Source organism: Callospermophilus lateralis, chromosome 4 (genome assembly GCF_048772815.1).
Source record: "Callospermophilus lateralis isolate mCalLat2 chromosome 4, mCalLat2.hap1, whole genome shotgun sequence".
Taxonomy (NCBI): domain Eukaryota; kingdom Metazoa; phylum Chordata; class Mammalia; order Rodentia; family Sciuridae; genus Callospermophilus; species Callospermophilus lateralis.
In genome coordinates this window covers 71,463,399-71,488,422 of record NC_135308.1, presented here as the reverse complement: position 1 = coordinate 71,488,422, position 25,024 = coordinate 71,463,399, and the positions used below count along the sequence as shown (strand labels likewise).

The 25,024-nt window shown below is 44.1% G+C and overlaps 3 protein-coding genes and 1 non-coding gene across 4 annotated transcripts in view; 3 read left to right on the top strand and 1 right to left on the bottom strand.

Annotated features, from left to right (window-relative positions):
• Positions 1–12,476, top strand: part of Lpcat3 (lysophosphatidylcholine acyltransferase 3) — a 46,468-nt gene extending 33,992 nt beyond the window's left edge. The window contains exons 2-13 of the mRNA XM_076854093.1: positions 5,456–5,563; positions 6,990–7,096; positions 7,631–7,724; positions 7,892–7,929; positions 8,332–8,510; positions 9,321–9,429; positions 10,202–10,288; positions 10,382–10,548; positions 11,235–11,382; positions 11,461–11,619; positions 11,709–11,837; positions 12,073–12,476. Coding sequence (XP_076710208.1) covers positions 5,456–5,563; positions 6,990–7,096; positions 7,631–7,724; positions 7,892–7,929; positions 8,332–8,510; positions 9,321–9,429; positions 10,202–10,288; positions 10,382–10,548; positions 11,235–11,382; positions 11,461–11,619; positions 11,709–11,825 — 1,313 coding nt within the window. The 3' untranslated portion in view covers positions 11,826–11,837; positions 12,073–12,476. The remainder of the gene's footprint in view (positions 1–5,455; positions 5,564–6,989; positions 7,097–7,630; positions 7,725–7,891; positions 7,930–8,331; positions 8,511–9,320; positions 9,430–10,201; positions 10,289–10,381; positions 10,549–11,234; positions 11,383–11,460; positions 11,620–11,708; positions 11,838–12,072) is intronic.
• A 365-nt stretch (positions 12,477–12,841) lies between these two features.
• Positions 12,842–19,884, bottom strand: Emg1 (EMG1 N1-specific pseudouridine methyltransferase). Its single transcript, XM_076855292.1, has 6 exons — positions 19,717–19,884; positions 14,399–14,500; positions 14,148–14,289; positions 13,552–13,610; positions 13,325–13,474; positions 12,842–12,955 (listed from the first exon to the last, which is right to left on the bottom strand). The coding sequence occupies exons 1-6, from the start codon at positions 19,882–19,884 to the stop codon at positions 12,842–12,844; spliced, it is 735 nt and encodes a 244-aa protein (XP_076711407.1).
• Positions 19,885–20,098: 214 nt separating this feature from the next.
• Positions 20,099–24,971, top strand: Phb2 (prohibitin 2). The gene is made up of 8 exons (XM_076854094.1): positions 20,099–20,380; positions 20,559–20,643; positions 20,882–20,961; positions 21,801–21,985; positions 22,479–22,608; positions 22,719–22,822; positions 23,232–23,309; positions 23,555–24,971. Exons 1-8 carry the CDS (start codon positions 20,254–20,256, stop codon positions 23,633–23,635), a joined length of 870 nt encoding a protein of 289 aa, XP_076710209.1. The 5' UTR covers positions 20,099–20,253; the 3' UTR covers positions 23,636–24,971.
• On the top strand, positions 22,875–23,141 carry LOC143398763 (small nucleolar RNA U89). The gene has a single exon (XR_013091353.1). It is a non-coding gene; the product is annotated as a small nucleolar RNA U89 (small nucleolar RNA).
• Positions 24,972–25,024: the final 53 nt, after the last annotated feature.

Here is a 25,024-nt window from a genome sequence, read left to right as displayed (position 1 = left end):
GGCCAGAACTGATGTTACCAGGCCCATTTATAAGTCTACTGGGGAAAGCACTTAAGGCCCTGGCTCTTGTCTTACATCTCTTTTTTTAATCCAGTTAAACAAAGTTTCTAAGGCCTACAGTAAATAGAAACAGGAGAAGGATCAGCACACACCTATAATCCCAGTGGCTTAGGAGGCTGAGCCAGGAGGACTGCAGATTCAAAACCAGCCTCAGCAATTTAGTGAGGCCCTAAGCAATTTCAACCCTATCTCACAATAAAATGTAAAAAGGGCTGGGGATGTGGCTCAGTTGTTAAGCATCCCTGGGTTCAATTCACAGTACCAAAAAAAGAAAGAAAGAAAGAAAGGAAAAGGAGGGGCAGAGGAAGTAGCTCAGTGGTAGAAGCACTTGCCTGGTATACAAGGCCCTGGGTTCAATTCCCAGCAATAAAAAAAGAGAACTATTCTTGCAGACTCACTGAAAGTTCAAGAAGTGACTTATTGAACCCACTATAGCAAGGAAAGGGACAGAAAAGCTGTAAGAAATGAATGCATGAACTCAGAATCCAGGATGGTCTAGAATTAGAGTAAACAGATTCCTACAACCTCAAAGGTTAAAAAGCCATGGTGACTCTACTTGGGAATAGAAATGACCCAGATCTACAAGAAAATGTTAAATCATATTCAGCTCAACGGAACAGAGTAACATGATTGCATCTTTTAGTTTTCAAGCATTCCATATAATTAGAGATTTTAGTGGCTGAGTATGATGGTGCATACCTGTAATCCCAACTACTCAGGAGGCTGAGGCCAGAGAATCAAAAGTTTGAGGCCAGCAAGGCACAGTGGTGCACACCTATAATTCCAGCAGCTTGGGAAGTTGAGACAGGAGGATTGCAAGGCCAAAGCCAGCCTCAGCAACTTAGCAAAGCCCTAAGCAACTCAGTGAGACCCTGTCTCTAAATAAAATAGAAAATAGGGCTGGGGATGTGGCTTAGTGGTTGAGTGCCCCAGGGTTCTATCCCTAGTACCAAAAAAAAGGAAAAATTTTTGAGACTAGTCTGGACAAATTAGGGAGACCTTATCTCAAAATAAAAATAAAAATAAAAAAAGCTGGGAATGTATTCAGTAGTAGAGTAATGTCTGGGTTCCATCCCCAGTATTGCAAAAAACAAAAATATATAATACATATAATGTACAAAATATGTGTTGAATATTGATGTTACTGAAAAGGCTTTTAGTCAATAGCAGGCTGCTAGTAGTTAAGTTTTGAGAAGAGTCAAAAATTATATGCAGGGGATAGGGATGTGGCCTAGTGTCTAGCATCCTTAAGGTCCTAGCACTGGAAAGAAAAAAAGGCTTATGCACATTTTCTTCTGGGAGGTGGGGTGTTGAGTCCCCCAATCCCCCCAATGTTCAAGGGCCTACTATATTTGTATGAAGCTATAAACTTGATAAAGGACCTAGCCTATTATGGGAGCAGAAGAGAACACCAGTAAATTCTGGCACCAAGATCAAATGGTAATATACTGTTATGTGGGGACTGGGGTTATGGCTCAGTGGTAAAGTGCTCACCTAGCATGCATGAGGCACTGGGTTCGATCCTCAGCACCACATAAATGTAAAATAAAGGTATTGTGTCCACCTAAAACTAAAAAATATTTTTAAAATATATACTGTTATGTGAAAAAAAATATGTGTATAAGCTCATAAGTTTTAAAAAAGTATAGTGGAAAAAGATTAGGGCTGGGGTTGTGGCTCAGTGGTAGAGTGCTTGCCTCACATGTGTGAAGCACTGGGTTCAATTCTTAGCACCGCATATAAATAAATGAATAAAGTAAAGGTCTGTCAACACTAAAAAATATTTTTAAAACAAGACTAAAAGGATATAAGCCAAAATATAATATTATTATCCATTTACTTAACTGTTTACACATAAATGAGCACTTTCTTTCTGTATGACACTTCTAAACACTGCAGAGTTAACCAAACTCAAAACAAACTGTATTGCTGTTGATAAACAAACTGCAGTTTATAATTTAAAAGCAAGAATTGCAGCAATTGTGAACCACAACCAATTCAAGAATACTAATTATGCAGTGACAGGAAAGGTAAGGTGTCCTTCCAGAAAACAGTAGGGAGATTCTGGTTCTTCAGAATGCACTAGAGCAGTAGGAATGTTGGCAAGCATGTCAGCCAGACTTTTTCATAGAACACTGAAGGTGAATCTGCAGTAAAACCACAAGATACACTTTATTTTAGTTTAAGAATCCCAAATGTATTGATCCTTTTTAATTTAGTAAGCAACCTCTGGCCCTGAATAATCAGTACATGGCCCATCAGGAGATTCCCTGTAGTTTGCACGTGGCCCTTGAACTGTACTACGAATCACAGCTTTCAAAGACATTTTTCTAGTATACCTAAGCAGAGTTATAACTTGGTTGGTGCCCAGATTGTAGAATGTGAGGAACATCTGTCTACAGGTGCTATCCCAGATTGTAGCCCAGTATCAATTTATGTTTACCCTCTTGATAATCTGATAACATGCTAACAGGACAGATCACAAAGTGTAAAATAATATTTCTAGGGCATAGGTGAGCATTGTGAGTATAGGTGAGTATCTCTTTTTTTTTGCGGGGGGGGGGGGGGGGCGCGGTGGCTGATAGGGATTGAACCCAGAGGTGCTTTACCTAGACATTTTTTTGAGCTATATCCCCAGACATTTTTTTTCTTTTTTCCTTTTTTGAGACGAGGCCTTGTTAAGTTGCTGAGGGTCTTGCCATGTTGCTAAAGCTGACCTCAAACTTGTGATCCTCCTGCCTTTGCCTCCTGAGTTGCTGCAATTACAGGCATGTGCTACCATGCCTGGGCTTTTTTTTTTTTTTTTTTTTTTTTTTTTAAGTGGTTAGGTAGACACATTGCCCTTCGTTTTATTTTTTTTATGTGGTGCTGAGGATCGAACCCAGGGCCTTGCACACGCTAGGCAAGCACTCCACCGCTAAGCCACAACCCCAGTCCCCATGCCTGGCCTTTATATCATTCATATCATTGAAAATTGAATAAAGAGCTAGGTGCAGTGGCACACACCTATAATCTCAGCTACTTGGGAGGCTGAAGCAAAAGAATTCCAAGCTTAAGGCCATCTTGGGCAATTTAGTGAGACCCTGTCTCAAAATAAAATTTTTAAAGTCTGGGGATTGGGACTGTGCCGGGTTTAATCCCTTCCCCCACCAAACAGCAGGAGTCACCTCCAGGAAAACTGGAGCTGCTACTGGAGAAATCTTTTTCAGTTTCTCATAGCTCTGGAATCCTGCCTGAAAATCTGAGGTCCTTGGCCCTCAGGGAGAATCCGAAGATGTAGGCACAGAGGCCCTGACCCCTCACATCTAGGATAGTTTACATACTGCCACCAGCCAAGAGAGACACCAACCCAGCTCCATGGAGCCCTGGATGGAGCTCCTGAGTCCATTTGAGGATATGCCTGGTACAGAGATGAGTCAGTCTGACATGGGGTAGACTGGTGGGGATTCTCAGGTGTCATCAAGTCTCTGCAGTCAGCAAAGTTGCCCTGATAGAGAACTCAAGGGGTAACAGAGGGATCCTCCAAGCAGACCAGAGGCCCCTTCATCCCTGAATGCTATTTCTGATGAGGGTCCACCTGGCTCTGAACTCCCTAGGAGATGGCCACCTGATCCCCATGATGGGGACACCAAGGAACTGCCCCTGGAGCAGCCTCTACCATGTGGCCCCATAGGCACAGAACAGTTGCAGCACATGGACTGAGGGTCAGAGCTTGGCCTCTAGCCATCCCATCAACCTGGCCCTGCAATCTAGTTTGGCTCTCGTGACAAGGACTCAGACCAACACATAGTGGTAGGAGACAGTTTAAAATCAGAAAAGGAACTAACAGCATCAGTCACTGAGGCCATTCTGATATCCCCAAATCGGGAGCTTCTCCCCAGTGCTTCTGCCTCAGCTGAACCACAATCCCAGAGCCTGGGTTCTGGACACTGTGGCCATTTCTTAGGCTAGCACCTAAATCCTCATGTCTTCTGTGGCAGCCCTGTGCCTCCCAGTTTCCAGGTCTCTGGAGGGGGCCATGGACTCTAAATTACATCCCAAAAAGGAGGCTTCCGCTCTGGGACACCCTTACAGAACCCCAGCCCTTCCCTCAAGTACTGTTCTCTGGAGTAGCAAGCATTCAAAGGGCCAGATTCTGGATTTCAACACTGCAAGTAACAGAACTGGAGAAGTTGATGGCTTCTTTTCCTCTACTCTCCAGCTTTCTGCCCCAGCCCTTTACCTGACCCACCTTTGCTTCATGTATGCCAGGATCTGCCATCCCCTTCAGATTTTTACTCTGCTCCTCTGTAGCCTGGTGGCCAAAGTGGCTTCCTCAGGGGCCCCTGCGTAGCAGATGCTTTTACCTATTATAGATTCATAGCTGCTTGTGGTGAATTTTGGCCCCCTGCCACCAGCACCATCTCCTGCCCCATCTCTACCCACTTTCCCTGTTACTTCTGGGCACTGTTCTACAACCTCCCAGCCTGGCTGTGTGGCCTCCACCTGCTAGACCCTTCCCCACTAGGTTGGGGCAAGCAGAGCTGTACCCAGTAGAACTAAAGCCTTTCCAGAATTACGAGAAGCTAAGCAGCAGCCTTGGAGGATCTGGGTTGTCTCTCGTACTCTTCCACCTGGAAGGTCCTTGTCTGGTCTCAATTCCTATCTCAAGGCCATCCCTTCCACGTATAGTGGAGTGTTCCACACCCAGCACTTTGACCTTTACCCTCAAGCCTCCATACTGGATGTCAAAACCTTGGGAACGGACAGGGCCACCTTCCTTAGAAGGGCCTTCCAGAAGAGCAGAAGAGCCTTGGTCCCAAAGGGACAAGGATCCTGAATTGCCTCCACCCTGTTGAGGGAGTTCCCCTTCCCCCCACGCCACCCCCTGGGGCTTGTAAATACATTATAAAATATAAAGGGGATGGGTGGGTGGGGATGGATTGTAGGGCTGGAGCCTCACTCCCTCTCCTCCCCTTCTTCTAGTCCCCTATTCCTGGTGCTGTTTGTTTAAAAAGAATATTAAAAGATAAATAAAAATAAAAAGTGCTAGAGTACTTGCTTGTCATGTGCAAAGCTCTGGGTTTGATCCGAGCACACATATACAAAAAAAAAAAAAAAAAAAAATTTCAATGAAGAGAAAATTCCCAGCAATAACTAATAGGTTATAAATAAAACCTAGTCCTAGGATCCAAATCTGTATTACCTCAATAAAAAAATCAGTATGTTTACTTCTAAATTTTATTTACAAAACAACTTTGGAATCATTAAGGTACTATTATCCTCCTCTCTGTTGAATCCATATAATAATATGTGGCTTTTTGTTTTTGTTCTTGTTTTCTCTGTTCTGGACTGAGCTTCAAGCTGATAAATGGCACCACGCATGAGTAACCTTGTTATCTTTCTCCCCATCTAGGGTACCCCTTGGCTTTGTTTTATCGACATTACCTTTTCTACAAGGACAGCTACCTCATTCATCTCTTCCATGCCTTTACAGGCCTCTCAATTGCTTATTTTAACTTTGGTAAGTAAACCAAGTTAGCAGTGACCCTGTGATTAGAAGGATGCTGGGAAGGAACAGACTTGAACAAAATTTCCTTGAGAGAATTTGATGGTTTTAATTAATGCTCTGCTTGCAAAGAGAGGGTTATATGGAAAGAGCTCAGCTCAACTTTTCCTTTTTTCCCCTTTTTATGTACATTCCTCTCTCAGGTAAAAACATCTTGAAAAATAATGTGTTGGGGCTGAGGTTGTGGCTCAGTGGAGTAGAATGCTTGCCTAGCATGCTTGAGGCACTGAGTTCAATCCTCAGCACCACATAAATGTAAAATAAAGAAATGTGTCCACTTAAAACTAAAAAATAAATATTAAAAAAAGAAAAAGAATGTGTTAAGCAAAGCAATTAAAAATTATACATGTATGAAATGTCACATGGTATCCCAGAAGCATGTAAAATATTTACATTTTTCTATATCAATTTAAAAAATAAATTCAGAGCCAGGTTTGGAACACACCTGTAATTTCAGATACTTGGGAGGCTGAGGCAGGAAGAAAGCAAGTTGGAAGCTAGCCTCAGCAATTTAACAAAACCATAAGCAACTTAGTGAGACCCCATCTCAAAATAAAAAAAAGATAAAAAGGGCTGGCAATATTTCTTAGTGCCAGAGCTCCCCTGGGTTCAATCCCTAGTACCACAAAAAATAAATATATAAATTTAGGGCTAGGAATGTACCTCAGCAGTAGAGCACTTGCTTAGCATGTACAAGTTCCTGGTTCATTCTCCGGCACTGTGGAAATAAATTTAAATAATAAGTACAAGCATTTTGATGGTAGCTTGCCTGACCCTATCAACAGAGAAATATCAGTTTCTCTGCTATGGCTATAACTGAGTGACAGATCCAAGCATACCCCCTCAGAATGATCCCTCCATTCAAACATACAGAAATACCATAAACACCTTGATAATCCCAATGTTTACACAACTAATTTTCATCCCCTTCCACCAAAACCACAGATTATTCTTTTTTTTTTTTTTTTAAGAGAGAGAATTTTAATATTTATTTTTTAGTTATCGGCGGACACAACATCTTTGTATGTGATGCTGAGGATCGGACCGGGCTGCACGCATACCATGCGAGCACGCTACTGCTTGAGCCACATCCCCAGCCCCAAGATTATTCTTAAAAAAAAAAAAAAAATTCAGCCCTGGGGATATAGCTCAGTGGCAGAGCACTTGCCTAGCATATGTGAGGCACTGGGCTTGATCCTGAGCATCACAAAAAGATGAAACAAAACAAAGGCATGCTGTCCATCCACAACTACAAAAAATATATATATATATATATTCCTAATACCACAGTGTTTTCTTTTGATATCTTTTTGTGGTTGAAAATCTTCAGAAGAGTTTAAATATAAACAAACCAAGCTAAAATTCTGTTCTCTGCATCTAGGATACCAGTTCTACCACTCCTTGCTATGTGTTATACTTCAGTTCCTCATCCTTCGACTTATGGGCCGCACCAGGACTGCTGTCCTCACTACCTTTTGCTTGCAAATGGTAAGCATCTTTCTCTTAGCATCTCAGGTCACAACTGAGGCAGAAGGGAGGTAGGAGACTATGGTGTAGAAAAGGCAATGGATTAAGAGATCTCATTTCCAACCCCTCCTTCCAATACTCAGCAGTCTGACTTTGGGTCATGCTATGACTGGGCCCAGGTGTTTCATATGCAGATCATAATGCTAACTCCTGCCGTGCCTCAAAGAAGGTGCACCAGCTAATCCTTTGCACAAGACTATGGAATTGAATTCCATTGGTTCTCATCAGGATTAGCCTAGCAGTCTATGAGGGAAGTTTTCTAAAGGCAAGGAAGAATACCAATTTAGAATGAGCTAAGGAAGCTAAGCATCTCAGTTCTTGTCTCAGTTTAGCCCTTAATTTGCTAATAATCCTTGAGCACATCTCTTCCCATTACAGGCTCAGTGTCTCCATTTGTAAAACTCCTTAAAGCTTCTAATGAGGGATTCCAGAATGAGGAGAAAATAAAGGAAAACATAGTAGTGATGGTAGAATAAATACTTGGTTCTCTCCTAGGCCTACCTTCTTGCTGGATATTATTACACAGCCACAGGCAACTATGACATCAAGTGGACAATGCCACATTGTGTCCTGACTTTGAAGCTGATTGGTGAGTGGTTGAGCATTGTCTTCCTCCTTCCAGCTGGGCCCTACCCCCCTCGGACCAAAACCTTACTGGTACTTTCCCATTACACTCCTGGCTGCACTCAGTCCACAGGCCACATCCTCACATTGTCCTCTCCCTCTACTCTACCCACCCCTTCTCTCTCTGCTCAGGTTTGGCTGTTGACTACTTTGACGGAGGGAGAAATCAGGTAAGTACCAATTCCTCTGCAGAGAGGTTAAGCATTTAACCAGAGGGAAGGAGGACCCAAATACCAGGGGCAGAGCCTCTCCCTCATTCCCCAGCCTGTGTGATATCCATTTCAGATAGCTCTGAGCAAGAATCAACAACTCTAACTTGCTCAGGATCCAGCTCCTGCACAAAGTCCAGAGATCAGTGCCAACAAGGCATTTGTCAAAGCAGCAACAGCCAACAGTTGCTGAGCTACCCCACACATATTCATTTCCACATGAAGCAACTCTTTTCCATCCCCCAAGGAGAAGGCAAGCTGAAGAACCCCAGATAGTGGGGCATAGGGGTGGGGGACACTCAAACTGGCTCTTGGGGGGAGATTCGAGGCTATCCTGAACCATGCATTCTCTTCTCGGCATAGAATTCCTTGTCCTCTGAGCAACAGAAATATGCCATACGGGGTGTCCCCTCCCTGCTGGAAGTTGCTGGTTTCTCCTACTTCTATGGGGCCTTCTTGGTAGGGCCCCAGTTCTCAATGAACCACTACATGAAGCTGGTGCAGGGGCAGCTGACTGACATACCAGGGAAGATGCCAAACAGGTAACTGCCCCTCCTGGTCAAGACTTCTGTGTAGGTGTCTCACCCAACAGTCACTTCTGAAATGACTTTCCTGAAGGCCAGCCCCAGCTGCATTCTCCAGCCTGTCCTAGCACACAGAGCCATGTCACACAGACCTGGACTTTCACACCAGGCACTCTACCTGCCCATTGTCCTAGTGGGCACTTTTCTACCCAGGTTACTTCTAGCCATCCATGCTGAACTTGTATCACAGACATAAACATTCATTTTTATGCCACAGGATTTTGTCTGAACCAGTCACATTCCTGCCTTTAAAGCCTGTTTTCTCATTTAAAGGGAAAAAAGTCAAGAGAATGTTAAATACATAAAAGTATATATGAATATATATCAGAAGAAAATTTAAAAGTCACCAGAATTCCTTCACTGAGAACTTGTCTAACATGAGTTTCAGTATCAGTTCAACCAAGATAGGAAGGAACAAGTTGGAATTTGCTGGTGATTATTATTCTCTACATGAGATTGTCAGTCCCAGTGTACATTGAGAACCCTGGTAAGAACCTGAGCTCAATAGCATCCCTGAAGGGTTAAACACTACAAGACTTACCCACACTGCTCCCCCACTGCCCTTACCATCCTGTGACTTACAGGTTTGTGGGTACCATTCCTCATAACCAACCACTCGGGGGAGATCTCTTTCCCGGAAACAGTACCAACTTTGGAAGCAGAGCTCCTCGTGTCGTTTTTACCCTGAAACACTCTTCTGAGTAACTGAGGGTCACAGGGTGAAGGGCTTTGACTATGCCCTCTGTGACCCAGCTCATTCCTTTCCAGCACCATACCTGCTCTCAAGCGCCTGAGTCTTGGTCTTGTCTACCTGGTCGGCTACACCCTGCTCAGTCCCCACATCACAGAAGACTATCTCCTCACTGAAGACTATGAAGTGAGTGGTTGTTAACACAGCAGCACTGCCACTGCCTCCCAGATAGAAAGTGGACAGGCAAGAACCCCTGTAGATAGCAAAGAAGTAGGTGATGCCATCTACAAATGCATGTGATTTTGCTCTAGATCTGTGAGAGTTGGTGTCAGTACCAGCCGGGCCAGGACATGTTCATCAGCCTTTGCTGAATGACCTTCGTGGGCACATGTCTGTGCCAGGTGCACTTTAGCACCCCTTTCCTCCCCCTAAAGTGGCTCTTAGCTTGCTCTGTTATGTCCAGGTTCCTCCTTGGAGTGCAGCAGCTGCTGATCCTCCAGCCTATTTTCTTCTCTTGACTGACAGACTTGGGCCCTTCTAGGGAATTCAGAAACCAAGGGAGAGGGGAATGCTGGCTTTGTTCCTGCCCAGTTGAAAGGCTTGCAGCAGTTTCATATCCATTCTGGGTAGGTTTCTCCTTAAACTAACATGAAATGTGGATATATAAGGTCCCTTAGTACTTATTGTTTCAGACAGTACCTTGTGAAGGCAGGCAGCCAGTAGAAGAGTTAGGGACAGAGCTGTTTTCTGGGACTCCTCAGGGAAGATGAGAGATGTTTGCTGGACTCCCCTGCCTATTCCCTTTAGCCTGTTATAAAGGCAGTTAGGCCAGACTGTCCAGGCCCATCTGACAGATTTTGACAGGTATGAAGTAACCAGACACAGATTGGAAAAGGAAGAGCACTAAGGGGAACATGCCCATGTACTATCTCTAACACATGTGTTCTCTTTCCTCAAGAACCACCCTTTCTGGTTCCGCTGCATGTACATGCTGGTCTGGGGCAAGTTTGTGCTTTACAAATACGTCACCTGTTGGCTGGTCACAGTAAGTAGGAAATGAAACAGGGTCATATTTAGACAAGCTGTGGGGGCTGGTAGGGCAGGAGTGGAGAGAATCTTGAGCTGTGCCTCCCCTCAGGAAGGAGTATGCATTTTGACCGGGCTGGGCTTCAATGGCTTTGAAGAAAATGGAAAAGCAAAGTGGGATGCCTGTGCTAACATGAAGGTGTGGCTCTTCGAGACAAATCCCCGCTTCACTGGCACCATCGCCTCTTTCAACATTAACACCAATGCCTGGGTAGCCCGGTAAGCAGTTGGAGAAGAGCCCTAGACCTGAACTCCTTCCTTCTGCTGCTTTCCCGCACTGGAGGGCAGAGATATATGATGCCTCCTCTGTCCATCTTTCCCACTTGGGTAGACTGTCCTTTTTTTTTTTCTTTTTTTAGTTGTAGATGGACATCATGCCTTTTATTTTATTTGCTTACTTATATGTGGTGCTAGGGATCAAACCCAGTGCCTCACATGCTAGGCAAGTGCTCTGCCACTGAGCTATAGCCTCAGCCCTCCAGTCATTTTTACATACCCTTTACCCTATATCATCTCCCTAAAAACATTCCATAAAAGGGCCTCAAGCCCTAGCTTAATCCCAGTTCTGCCACTGTATTTGTTACCCATTGCCCTGTTTATTTCTTCAATTGTCCTCACTAGAGTGTAGCAGTTTGAGATTGATCTCTTTTCCCACTGCCCTTTCACTGTCAAGCACTTAGTAGGCATTCATTCAGTTGTTAACCTGGAGTCTTGTTTTCTAACTCTAAACAGCCATCACCTTCCATCTCTAAAGATATCCAGTTAGCACTGTCTCCCGCACCTCAACCCCCTATGGCCACAAGTGGGAGTCAAGTTACTCATCAGGGAACCAAGAACCCAGAAGCAGGATGGTGGGAATGAGAATAGTTCGTCTAAGGCTCATCCTTGCCCACCCTTTTCTCTAGTTACTTCTTCAAACGGCTCAAGTTCCTTGGAAATAAAGAATTATCCCAGGGTCTCTCATTGCTGTTCTTGGCCCTCTGGCATGGCCTACACTCAGGATACCTGGTCTGCTTCCAGATGGAATTCCTCATTGTTATTGTGGAAAAGAAGGTGGGCCTCAAGGGTGCTGGGTAGAAAGGGGATTCAGAAGGAGACAAGACACTGATGACCACTCTCCTTCCTCCTCAGGCTGCCAACCTAATTCGAGACAGCCCAGCCCTGAGCAACCTAGCTTCTATTACTATCCTGCAGCCCTTCTTCTACTTGGTGCAACAGACAATCCACTGGCTCTTCTTGGGTTATTCAATGACTGCCTTCTGCCTCTTCACATGGGACAAGTGGTTTAAGGTAATTAAGGCCCACCTAAATTACCAGGAGACTCACTAAAACCTCTCATACCTCAAGACACCGCATGCTTCATTTCTCTCTTCCCACAGGTATATAAATCCATCTACTTTCTTGGTCATGTCTTCTTCCTCAGCCTACTATTCATATTGCCTTATATTCACAAATCAATGGTGCCAAGGAAAGAGAAGTTAAAGAAAATGGAATAATCTATTTCCCTGGTAAGTAAATATTCTACACCTAACGTAAAACTGCCAGGTTGTAGACTGGAGCCACAGACTAGGGGAAAAGCTGGTATTGGAAATTTGGGGTGGATTTCAATGTAGTCTGGCGCTGAGGGACACAGTATGGGGTATTGATACTCTAACTAAGGAATGTAGGCAGAAGCTGCAGGACCCAGACCAGGACCTGGACATGCCACTCTGACCAGCCTTCCATTCACATCTTGCCTTGCAGGTGGCCTAGAGCAGGACTGGTGCAGAAACTACTTGTCTCCCTTTTCATAGCACTCCCTCACCCAAGAGCACAGTGAACAGAAAAGCCAGGGAGCTGGAAGCCATGCCACTCCCAGCTGTGCCTCTGCTGCCCGCCAAGTCTTCAATGGGCCAAAGGGGAAGTTCTTGTGGGAGGAGCAGAGGGGATGCACCCTCCTCAGGCTCCCCCATGCACGTTGCCTTATCTCTCCTCTCTAGCCAGGAATCTGTTGTGTTCTTCTTCTGCCAATTTACTACGATTGTATATGTGCTGCTACGCCCACCCCCCCCATGGGGGGGAGGGAGGGCACAAGGCCCCACCTGCTCCACTTTTTCTATCTTGGAACTGTACCAGATAAAAATCACTTCTGTTTGTTCAGTTTTTCACTGCTAGCATTCCTGACTACTTTCTTTCAAACACACAATTCTCTGTACTTGCCATGGCTGAAGTCATCAGGTTCTTTCCCTTAACAGTATAGGAATCTGGGAAAACAGGAACTAAAGCCTGCCTTCAAAGCCTTCAACCAACCAAATCTGCAAACTCCGTGTATCCCTGAAGTCTAAGAGGAACAAACAGTTCATCCAAGTAGATATAACCAGATTTGCAAAAAAACAGTATTTATAGGGTAAAGAAGAGCAAATATACAGCAATATTTTCCCCAAACTCCACAGTCTTCAGTGCAGCAGCAGTCAACAGAGTCGAGGGATACAATGCCAACAGTCCTTTGTTTCAGAACTAGGTTATGCTACTGTCAAATAATCCCCCATACTTCTTCAAAGGCTGTGGTAAGTTTAGCACAGGTGAGGGCAGCAGAAAGAGGGTAGTTGCTCATGGACACCATCTTCTCTGTATATTCCACATTGACCTTAGGAGAGAAGAATCTGGTCAATAGTCACTCCATAGCAAGTTCAGCCCTTCTTCAGGGCAGGAAAAATGGCTCAGCTAATATTTCACCAGTGTGTTTAATATCAGACTTCTAAAAAGAACGAAGAAAATGCTAGCTTTGTCTGTTACAAATATGCCAGCAATCCTCAAAGGATACACTGAGGCAGAAATTGGAACCACCATTTGTCTTCTAGATGTGTTGCTACCCTCTATTTCTCATTTTATAAGGACAAGGATTGTCAAGGCTGGGGAACTGGCGTGGGCAGAACACTTGCTAAGTGCTTGCTCTTGGAATTCTGTACTGAGCTTCAACTCTATGAAGAATCTAAGGGTTAAGCCCAGACCTTACCTTGCCATGGGCAAAAGCCCCCACCACAAAAACAATAGGGTCACTCCTAGGCACCAGTTGTCGCACATCACTGATGACTGGAACAGAAAATGAAGTGCCAATTTTCATACAACCAACTGGGAAGTGATCTGACACTGGATTCTTAATTACCTAAAGAAAAACAGAAAAATCAGCTCCAATAACAGTCCCAGAACCCCACCTCCAATCAGTATGTTTTAAGACCTCACCTTCAAAAGCTTCTGGGGACCATCAGCTGCTCGTACACTGAGCTTGTGTAAAAGCTGAACTAGAAGAGGAAAAAGTTCAGAGTTAGGTTTACTCCTACCAGTGACACAACCAGAAAAACCCACAGCTAAGACGAGTTCTATGTTCCCTTTATATCCCCAGACTGTACTCTTAAAATGTTACAAAAAAATGACTGTCAGGCATACAACCAGTAGGTAGTGAGAGGTTCAGATCTCCCTTTTTCGCTCAGCCAGGAACCTACTACAAAAAACAGGAGAGTAGGGCTGGGGTTTTGGCTCAGTGGCAGAGCCAAAATGTGTCAGGCACTGGGTTCAATCTTTAGCACCACATAAAAATAAAAAAATAAAGGTACCGTGTCCACCTACAACTCAAAAAAGAATATAAAAAGAAAAGAAAAAACAAAAAACAGGAAAGTAGAATTTCCATGAATGTGGAAAAATAACACGAGTCTGTCCTGACATTAGTCACATCCCTCTCCCCTCACTGAATAATGTCACATTTCATTCTCCCTTTTCCTCTTCCTCCCTTCTTCACTACTGCCAAGTTCATTCTGAACTTAAATCCAAAGGCTTCTCACCCATTAGGCCACAGAAGCGGTCAAAGGTTCTAGGAATTCGAGTCTGTGGGTTCACTTCAATCAGCACATTCTTCTGTGTGTGGATATAAACCTGCAGCAAGCCAGCTCGATTTAGGGGACTGTCCATCAGCATCAATAAGCTCTGAGGAAGACAAACCAAGGCACAGTGAAGGATAAAGAGACACATCGTTCAGCTGCCTTACATTCAATATAAAGGTTGAAAAGGCTGTGAGCTTTATCCCTTTAGTTACCTGGTGGGTTATGTCTGGTCTCACTTCCCCAGGATCCCGTCCATTCTTCAACAACATGGACTTGTGCTTGTCACAGTTGAGTAGCTCGTATGTCTTTCCTACCTGAAGAACAGAGAACGTGATACAGCAACAGAAGCTTCTATTATTTAGCACAGTCATTCTCAAGGTGTGGTTCCCTGAACCAGCATCATCATCTGAAAACTTGTTCAATAGGCAAATTCTCAGGCCTACTTAATGCCTATGAAGTCAGAAACTCTGGGGGTGGGGCCCAGCAAGTCCTTCAGGGGATCACTGTGGAGCCATATTTACATGCATACCTCCCTAAATAACAGATCTTAGAAGAGAAAGGGAGGAAGGGCACAACCTATAATCTACACTAAATCTAATTGTAAAACTGCAGTTATTAGGAAGGCCACTCTAGAACCAGGTAGGAATTAGGTTATTGAACAAGGCTGAAAGCTTAACTTCTACCCTCAGTTTGCTTAAAACAAACATGGTTTAAATGCATATGCTACAAATGTGAACAGAAGTTACTGTGGAAATCCTAATGATAGGAAGTCAAGGAACACTTTTCTAAGATGTAAAACAATTTAGAAGGGTTACTCACTCCTAGTTTTTGACTGGCATGAGTAAAGACATAAAAGAGAATTGAGAAAGGGGCTGGGGCTGTAGCTCAGTGGCAGAGCACTTGCCTAGCATGCATGGGGCACTGGGTTTAATCCTCAGCACCACATACAAAATAAAATTTTTTTAAAAAAGGCATTCTGCCCATCTATAACTACAAAAATTTTTTAAAAAAAGAAGAAAGAGCAGAAACATTATTTGGGGAAAAGTGAGAACAGAGGCACTGAAAGACTGGGATTCTATATGAAACTGCTTATGTATCAAGCATAAAGCCAGAAGGAATTCTGGAGTAAGAGGAGCACAATGGAAATGCCTCAAATATTACTTTGGTAATTTTATATATATGTGAAAAAGACCAATTAGAAGTATGATTTTTTAAAAAAAAGTTGGACTACACCTGTAGCATCTCAAATAATTGCAAGTTTATGGGAAGAGGGCTGTAGATTCTGAAATCACTTGAACAGCCTAAATAACAATGGCCAGGGGTATAGCTCAGTGGCAGAGCACTTGCTCAGCATGCACAATAAAAACAGAAATGTCACAAAGAGTAAGCATGAAGAAAGAACAAAGAACCAAAAACTGAAGCCATGGGATACCTTGAAGAAGAACCTCTTAAACAGACTAATCCAGTTTCAATCCATTAGAATTTAACCAGCGACTTTGTTCTTTCAGTGAAACAGAATAGAAACATCAAAGTAGCTGGGTGGGTGGCGCCTGTAATCCCCACTACTATAGAAGTTGAAGCAGGAGGATAGCAAGTACAAGTCCAGCTTGGGCAACCTACGCTGTTGCAAAATAAAAACCTGGGGATATAGTTCCATGTTAGAGCACCCCTGAGTTAAATCCCTAGTACTACCAAAAAGGAGGGGGGGTCAAAATATTTCACATAATGACTTATGAAACTTTTGGTGTCATACAGTTCATTGTGTATACTGGCTCACAATGTAACTTTTTGGTGGGTTAATAAGCTTGAAAAATCACTGACTAGAATAAAGAGAATGAATACCAGGTGTCTTGACTGTAAAAGGTATTGAAAGCCAGGCATGCTGACATACACCTATAATCCCAGTGACTTGTGAGTTTGGGGCAGGAAGATCACAAGTTTGAGACCAACCTGCACAATTCACAATTCAGCAAGACCCTTTCTTTAAAAAAAAAATAAATAAATAAATAACTTAAGGGCTTGGGTTATAGCTCAGCAGTAGACCACTTGCCAAGAATGTGCTGGGTTCGATTCTCAGAACCACATAATAATAAATAAATAGAAATAAAAGTAGTATATCCAACTACAATGAAAAAAATCTTTAAAAAAATGAAACTTAAAAACGTGTTGGCATGTGTAGCTCAGTGGTAGAACACCCACAGGTTCAAACCCCAGTACCAAAAAAAGAAGAAAAAAGATATTGGAGATAGAAGAATTTCAACATCTTTATTTTTACCTATCATTCATTCATCTCTTTCCCTGAATGTAATAAAACAACCTGCAATTCCTTGGTTTAACCTAATAACATTAGAATGAGCAGCATCATAAAAATTCAAGAATTTTTTTTTTTTTTTGTACCGGGGATTGAACCCAGGGACACTCAAATCACTAAATCCCCAGCCCCTTTTTTATGATTTGTTTTTTTCTTAATTTTGAGAAAAGTTCTCATTAAATTGCTGAGTGTAGCCTCAAACTTGTGACCTTCCTGCCTCAGTCTCCCAAATTGCTCGTATTATAGCATGTGACACCATGATCAGCAGAAACTCAATAATTAAGTGAATAAACACATAAAAGTAGAAATCACTTTTGCAACAAGCTGACCAAGGGAGCTTGCAATTAAAGAACAATATGTTCAATGGCCTCAAGGAATAAGAGAACTTGGTGCTTTCAAAGAACTTAAAGTAAATGAGGTTAGAATATAGAAATAAATAGAACAGCCTCAAATAAGACTGGCAGAAACAACAGGTGTCAGTTCATTGTAGATAAAAGTTGACAATATAGTCTGATGAAGATTTCCACCAGCTATGAATTCTACATCACCCTTGAAGTACCACTGTTGACAACTTAGCCCAAATGCTTCTAGAGTTTGCTTTATGAATTTTAATTTGGCCATAAAGTTCTCAGTAAGTAATCTGGAATAAATAATATTAACAACTTACTCCAATGCCAGACATTATTCTAAACACTTTATGTTTTTAATTTCTTTAGTCCTTCTAATCATTATTATCCCCATGGACTATATAAAGCAATTAAGTAAAATGATTTGCCTAATGCCACACAACTAGTAGCCAAAAGGATTTGAACCCAGGCAGTCTAGTGTGAGTCTGCATTCTCAAATACTGCTGACACAAACAAGCTTTTCACATTTGCGAATTACAGTTATATGGGATAGCCTGACATGACAAATGTCAAAATTAACATTCAGAGTTAATAGGCTAGGCCAGGCAAGGTAGTGCAAGACTCTAATCACAGCAGCTCAGGAGGCTGAAACAGGATTGCAAGTTCAAAGCCAGTCTCAGAAATTAGTGAGGCCCTAAGCAACTGTCTCTAAGTAAAAAATAAAAAAGGGCTGGGGATGTAGCTCAGTGGTTAAGCACCCCTGTATTCATCCCTGGTACCAAAAAAAAGAATAATTATAGGCCAGAAAGCTAGTAGGTAATTACTGAGAAAGAAGAGCCTGTTAGGGTAGAAATATATATTACATTTGAGGTTAGCCTGGACAGTTTAGGAAGACACAGTCAAAAAGGGCTGCGACATGGTCACAGTGACAACACCTACAATCTCAGTGACTCAGGGAAGCTGAGGCAGAAGGATTCCAAGTAGAAGGCCAGCCTGGGCAATAAGAAACTTTCTCAAAATTGGGCGGGGTGGGGGGGGGGGCTAGGTTGGTGGTAAAGCACCCTGGGTTCAATCTGGAGAGGAAAAAAATATGAATTATAGAAGCCAGGCACGGTGGAGCACATGGGAGGCAGAGGCAGGAGAATCACAAATAGTAGCCAGCCTGGGCTACTTAGCAAGACCCAGCTTCACCAGATGCAGTGGTGCATACCTGTAATCCCAGCAACTGGGAGGCTGAGGCAAAGAGGATCACAAATTTGTTTTTGTTTTTTTAAAAACGGAGAGAGAGAATTTTAATATTTTTTTTTTTTTTTTTAGTTTTCGGCGGACACAACATCTTTGTTTGTATGTAGTGCTGAAGATCAAACCCGGGCTGCACGCATGCCTGGCAAGCACGCTACCGCTTGAGCCACATCCCCAGCTGGAGGATCACAAATTTGAAGTCAGCTACAGCAAGGCTCTAAGCAATTTAGCAAGACCCTCAAATTTTAAAAATTTGAAAAATAGTTGGGGATGTACCCCAGTGGTTAAGAACCCTTGGATCTAATCCCCCCCCAAAAAAAATAAATACCCCCCCTCCAAAAAAAAAGACAGTCTCAAATAGTTTTAAGGGACAGGGACATAGCTCAGTGCTAGAGCACCCCTGGGTTCAATCCAGAAAGAAGGCAAAAAGGAGGAGGAAAGAAAGGAAAAGAAGAAAGATATGAATTACCAGAGAAAATGAAAACATGCCAATGCAGGCCTGTAATCCCTATCACATAGAAGGCTGAGACAGGAGGATCACAAGTTCAAAGTCGTCCTCAGCAGTTTTGCCAGCCCTTGTCTCAAAATACAAAATAAAAAAGACTGGGGATGTACCTCAGTGGTAAAGCATTTCTGGATTCGAAAACCAATTAAAAAAAAAAAAAAAGATGGAAAAGAATCTCACCTTAGATTATGAAAACATACTACTACTTTTTAAAAAAATATTTATTGTAGTTGGACACAATATCTTTATTTTACTTATTTATTTTTATGTGGTGCTGAGGATCAAACCTATGACCTCTCACATGCTAGGCAAGCACTCTACCGCTGAGCCACAATCCCCATACTTTTTAAAAGAACTCTCATTACAGTCCCCCTTTGGTACACAATTGAGGCATATCCCCATTTTATAAAATGAGAACAAACTTATTTTCCCAAAATCAAACAGTAAAATAAGTGTTAAAAACCAAGATCTGGGGCTGGGGTTGTGGCTCAGAGGTAAAGCGCTCACCTAGCATGCGTGAGGCACTGGGTTCGATCCTCAGCACCACATAAAATAAATAAAAAGACTGCATCAACCTATAACCTTTAAAAAAAAAAAAAAAAGGCAATATGACATCTAAACTTCTTTGGAGGCTACTCGATGAACAAGCTTAGCTTGCCCAAGGTTAAGGCTTTAAGTTTTATTCCGTTGAGAGAAATAAATGATGGTAAAAACTAAATAAAAATGTATTAAATTAATTGGTCCAGGCAGTATTCGAGGTAGATAGAAACAGATGACAGCAGAAATCCTTTAACAAAATTAAAGATTAAGTCCTTAGCAATAAAAGGTTGGACAACCTAGGTTACAGTAACTACCTTTCTCCTTTGGGATGTAGGAGGCTGCGATAGACGATCTTGCCTCACTTGAGTTGATTTTATATTAGGTAATCTTGGTAAACAAATGGAATCAAGGAGGTGAGAGTCAAGAAAGTGGGAGTGGGAGTCAAGAAAAGCAAAAGAAAATTGGTATTGCAACACAGAATGCGAAACCAGAGACTGCTACTAGGCGAACGATCCTTCAACCCTTTCTCCATCCTCCCTAAATCCCACGGAGACCCAGCTTATATGTCTACCTGTTCCAAACTACCTTGACGGTTTCCAGACTGGCCCCTTCCAACACCACAATGAGCCTACGACCTCCACTCTTGCTTCCTGCCCCGAGTCGAGGCCTCTTAGGAGCCACAGCATCCCAGTCCTGCTCCTGCTCGCCAAAGCGCAGCTCACGAGGCTGGAACTCATCACTGGGCGCGGCCATCTTTACAGCCAGCCCGGAAGTCGTGCTAACGTCTTTAACTAGCACCTCGAGCTCGTCAGAATCGCAAACTTCCTGCCGGATGCCATTTTGAAAGTGGGCGCTCAGAAACGGCGAGGGCTTGAAGTCCGGGTCAGCAGGGTTCCAAAAAGGGGAGGAGCTTCCGGATGCGTGATTCCTGTGCGCGAAGTTCGGGTCCGCTGTAAGCAAAAGGGGAGGGTTTAGAAGAGAGCGCACTTCCGGTGCCCTTTCTCCCGCGAGCTCTTCTGCTCCGGGACCTCGTGTGCTGGTTGTGATCTCCAAACTGGAGTGGGGTAGTGACGGGCGGGCACCCCCTCCTGACCTTCGGTGCTGCCGCCCTCAGAATCAGATATGGCCCAGAATTTGAAGGACTTAGCGGGACGCTTGCCCGCCGGGCCCCGAGGCATGGGCACGGCGCTGAAGCTGCTGCTGGGGGCCGGCGCCGTGGCCTACGGCGTCCGAGAATCCGTGTTCACTGGTGAGCAGCTTCCTCCCGCTCGCTGGAATCCCCAGACCCTTGCCCCCTGCCCTGTCTCTCCAGCTGTCCACATTCACCTAGCTCCCTCACCCTGCCTCACCTGAACCGAACATGTACTCTGAGCCGCGCACGTACTCTGAGCAGCGGCCTAGTCCGATTCCTATCCCTCTCTCCACAGTGGAAGGCGGGCACAGAGCCATCTTCTTTAATCGAATCGGTGGCGTACAGCAGGACACCATCCTGGCCGAGGGCCTTCATTTCAGGTAATGGTGAGCAGAGCACACTAACCCTTCACCCTTGACACGACCCACCAAGGACTAGTAGGACTTGCATCAGGATTCAGCACTGCTCTTTCCCTTAATCACCCCAGGACAGTGTTGGCTGCCAATACTCTAGCAACACATAAACTATTCTGTTGAGAGAAGGAGCAAGCCACAACAGTGAGGGGAAACCAATGAAACTTCAGTTTCCTAATTCCTATCCCTGTCCTCTTCCTTTCAGGATTCCCTGGTTCCAATACCCCATTATATATGACATTCGGGCTAGACCCCGAAAAATCTCCTCCCCTACAGGCTCCAAAGGTAAGTGTGGGCAACTGGAAGTCACATGGCAGAAGATATAACTAAAGTGAACCGGGAGGCTGCAAGATGGTAGTGTGGGTGGGGTCTTTTAGGCCTTGGTTTCCACATCTGCAAAAGTGCCTGCCTCCTGGGGCTAAAGCAGTACATTCCAACACATAGGATGTTTGCATGTTTTTCTTTTTATTAATAGTTCCTTATCTGTTACATAAACTTAAGAACTTTGTCCCATCTTTGTCATAGTGCCTAAGTCAAAGCCTTTTATTAAAGCATTTTCTTATATCCAGTTACATTTACTGATATGCCCTGTCCTAAAGAAGTATGACTCCTCTCTTTACAGACTACTTAGTTAGAAGCTGTGCCTTTGAGATTCTGCTGGCCCCTGCCTCATTCAGAGAGAGACACATTCACACTGAGGCATGTTAACTCAATATAACTGGTGATATGCTTCTTGATATTGTTTTTTAAGTGTGTATCACTTATTCATTCACTAAGCCCTGGGAATAAGATTCTTAAAACAATCCTTATCGATTCTTAATAGACTAGTAAAAAGAGACAGTTTATCATGATGCTACATGATAAACTACCTTAAGACTACCTTAAGAGGTTGCTCAAGATTCAGTGGTAAAAGTAGAAGTAAGCTTTACTAATGGAGGAGTTGTAGGTTCCCAGTGGACAAGTATGCACTTCACATGTGCTGTGTAGCATCTTCCTTCACAACTTTATTATTCTGCCCCAGGAAAGTGCTAGGCTGTATACTAGGCATAGATGGAAGCACATGGAAAAGAAAATGTTTGAGGGAAGGGTTGACCTTGACCAACCATTGCTGACCTCTCCCTCAGACCTGCAGATGGTGAACATCTCCCTGCGTGTGCTGTCTCGACCCAATGCCCAAGAGCTCCCCAGCATGTATCAGCGCCTCGGGCTAGACTACGAGGAGCGAGTATTACCATCCATTGTCAACGAGGTGCTCAAGAGTGTGGTGGCCAAGTTCAATGCATCACAGCTGATCACCCAGCGGGCTCAGGTCTGGCTCCCATCACCATCTGCATGGTGGCAGCATTTCCCTCCCAGACCCAGAGTACTAGGGACCATGAAAAATATCTTATTAGAATCTAGTTCCATATCCATATAAAAGCTATACTAGTTGCCACTGTAGGACATAGAACTCAGTAACAATCAGTGTTATGAAGGAAGCATAGGAGGAAATAATGCATTGTGGTTGCAGGTTTGCCTGGCAAGAAGCTAAGGAGACACTTATATTGGAGAGTGAAGGTTTAGGAGTCATTGTGACCTGGGACAATCATATTACCTCTGGGAGGCCATCTAATCTATCAAATGAATAGATTGAACCAAGTCTTTCCAATTCAAGTGTTCCAGTGAGTGTCTCAGGAACTGAGAGTAGGCCAATCACCATACCAGGAGATCTGGTATTTAAATGGGCACAGCAATACAGCCTTCCTTCCAGTTCTTCAGTCCTCTCAACACCCCTTCATTCCCATCCCCACCACTGCCTCCAGGTATCCCTGTTGATCCGCAGGGAGCTGACAGAAAGGGCCAAGGATTTCAGCCTTATCCTGGATGATGTAGCCATCACGGAGCTGAGCTTTAGCCGGGAGTACACAGCTGCTGTAGAAGCCAAACAAGTGGGTGAGTCACCAGAGGAGTGGTGCAAGGGCTTCTGAAAACAGAAACCAGACAGATCTATCTAAGGTTGGGGATCCTTACCTCACTGTGACCCCCTGACTTTCTCACCACAGCCCAGCAGGAAGCCCAGCGGGCCCAGTTTTTGGTGGAAAAGGCAAAACAGGAACAACGGCAGAAGATTGTGCAGGCTGAGGGTGAAGCAGAGGCTGCCAAGATGATATCCTTGGCCTGACCCCAGGCACCCTGCTTTCCCCATCCTTCCTCAAGGGCTGGCTGATGAGAATAAGGCGAATGTGACTTTGTGCTCTCTGACCCTTGGCTCCGGGGGGGGGCTAGGTAAAGATGGGATCTGAAATCTTGGTGGGGAAACCTGAGTCCTGGCTCCCTGCTGTAAGGCCAGATCAAGAGCACTGCTGGCCTTGCCCTCATGTCTGCTGCTGCCCCGAGTTCCTGGCAGTAGCCTACAGGGAGGCCCACAGGTAGGGGCCAAAGATGGGATGGGCACCAGCCATGTGAGCACAACCTTGGATCTGACAGCCCAGAGGAGGACTAGCATGAGAATAGTAAAGATGGGGCCAGGGATTGAGATCTCATCTTGTGTGGACACTTAACCCTTCCTTGCTCACCTTGGAGAAGCACTGAGCAAGAATCCTGGCTACATCAAGCTTCGTAAGATACGGGCTGCCCAGAACATCTCCAAGACGGTAAGTGTGAGAGTCCTGCATCTCATTCAGGTTTCTACTCAAACTGATTTCTCTTGACACTTAATTGCCCACTGCTTCCCTGATCTTCTATTCATTCCTGTTATAGTATTAGTACATCATAGTCATTGCTTATTGCTGTATCTCTGTCCCAGCCACACATGTTCCATTTAGTAGCTGTTGAATTACAAAGACAGGAGTCGAGGTCTTTACTAATGCCCCCATTTGTCTTTCTTGCTGCCCTGCAGATCGCCACATCACAAAATCGTATCTATCTCACGGCTGATAACCTTGTGTTGAACCTGCAGGATGAAAGTTTTACCCGGTAAGAATAGGGCTGCACAGTGTGATGTCACAGAGAACATGGGGCTTGAGTCTGGGGTTCCTTGGGCTCTGGAGCCTATTACAGCTACTTGTGACTCTTGATACTTTTTCAAAATTAGAAAAGGGGGTGGCTGGCCAGGTACAGTGGCACATGACTGCGACTCAGCTACTCAAGAGACTGACTCAGGATTGCAGGTTCTAGGATAGCAAGATGCTATCTCAAAATTTTAAAAATACATCCAAAGAGCTGGGGATATGGCTCAATAGAGAGCCCCTGGGTTTAATATCCAGTACCATGAAAAAAGTGGGGGAGTTGGTAATTCCTTTCTTACCCATAGAATTGATCTTATGAGATTATTTGTGAAAACGGCACTTTGATTGTAAGCACAGATGATATTCAGTGTTAAGAATTCTCAAAACCGGGGCTGGGGATGTGGCTCAAGTGGTAGCGTGCTTGCCTGGCATGCATGTGGCCCGGTTTGATCCTCAGCACCACATACAAACAAAGATGTTGTGATAACTGAAAAATAAATATTTTTTTAAAAAAAAGAATTCTCAAACAGCTGCTCTGGTACATGGAAACATGTAAGGAAAGGAAAGAGCAGAGAACAGTCTTCCATGAGCCTGAGATCCTAACCTCTACCCAATTTGTGGTCTGCTTTTGGGAGCAAAGGGTTTGGAGCTGACTGGGGTCTGAAGTCATTAAATCACCTGCATTTCTCTTTCTCTGTTGTCTTGTTTACCTCATGGTCTGGTGTCCACAGAGGAAGGTAAGTTGTTGCTGTGTTCTTATTTTTGGGGCGTCCTGCAGTTCATCTTCTCCCAGTACCTGCCCTACTATCCACTAACTAGCCCTACTACCTCCCCTAAGTCACCACCCTCCCCCCCAGACCCTCAATCAGGAGAGGTGGGAATGACCTGGAATATTCTACATCTCACATTTATGTCTCCAGTAACGTCATCCATCTGTCCCATTTTTCCAGTGACAGCCTCATCAAGGGTAAGAAATGAGCCTGATGAGAAGAACTCTACCCCAGGGAGGAAGCAGATGTATTTCTCCTCCAGTTTTTGAGGAACCAGCTAGGGGTCCAGCATACCCCAACCCCAGTATCATGTGATGGTCCCCTCTGCACCCATCCTCTTGAGCCCTCTTGGATTAAGGAAGACTGAAGAAGACCAGCCCTTCTTAGGGGAATAACTCTTTCTCCCTGTGTTGGCCAGGGGGTTTGGGACAGTGTGTGATTTCTCAGTGATTTCCTACAGTGTTGTTTCCTCCCTCAGGTGGGAGGCGATAACCACCATACCAGGAATTCTCAATAAATTTTTATTACTTAAGCCAAAGTTAAGGCTTTAGGTATCTGCCTTATGTGGGAGGGAAGCAAATGTATCCAATC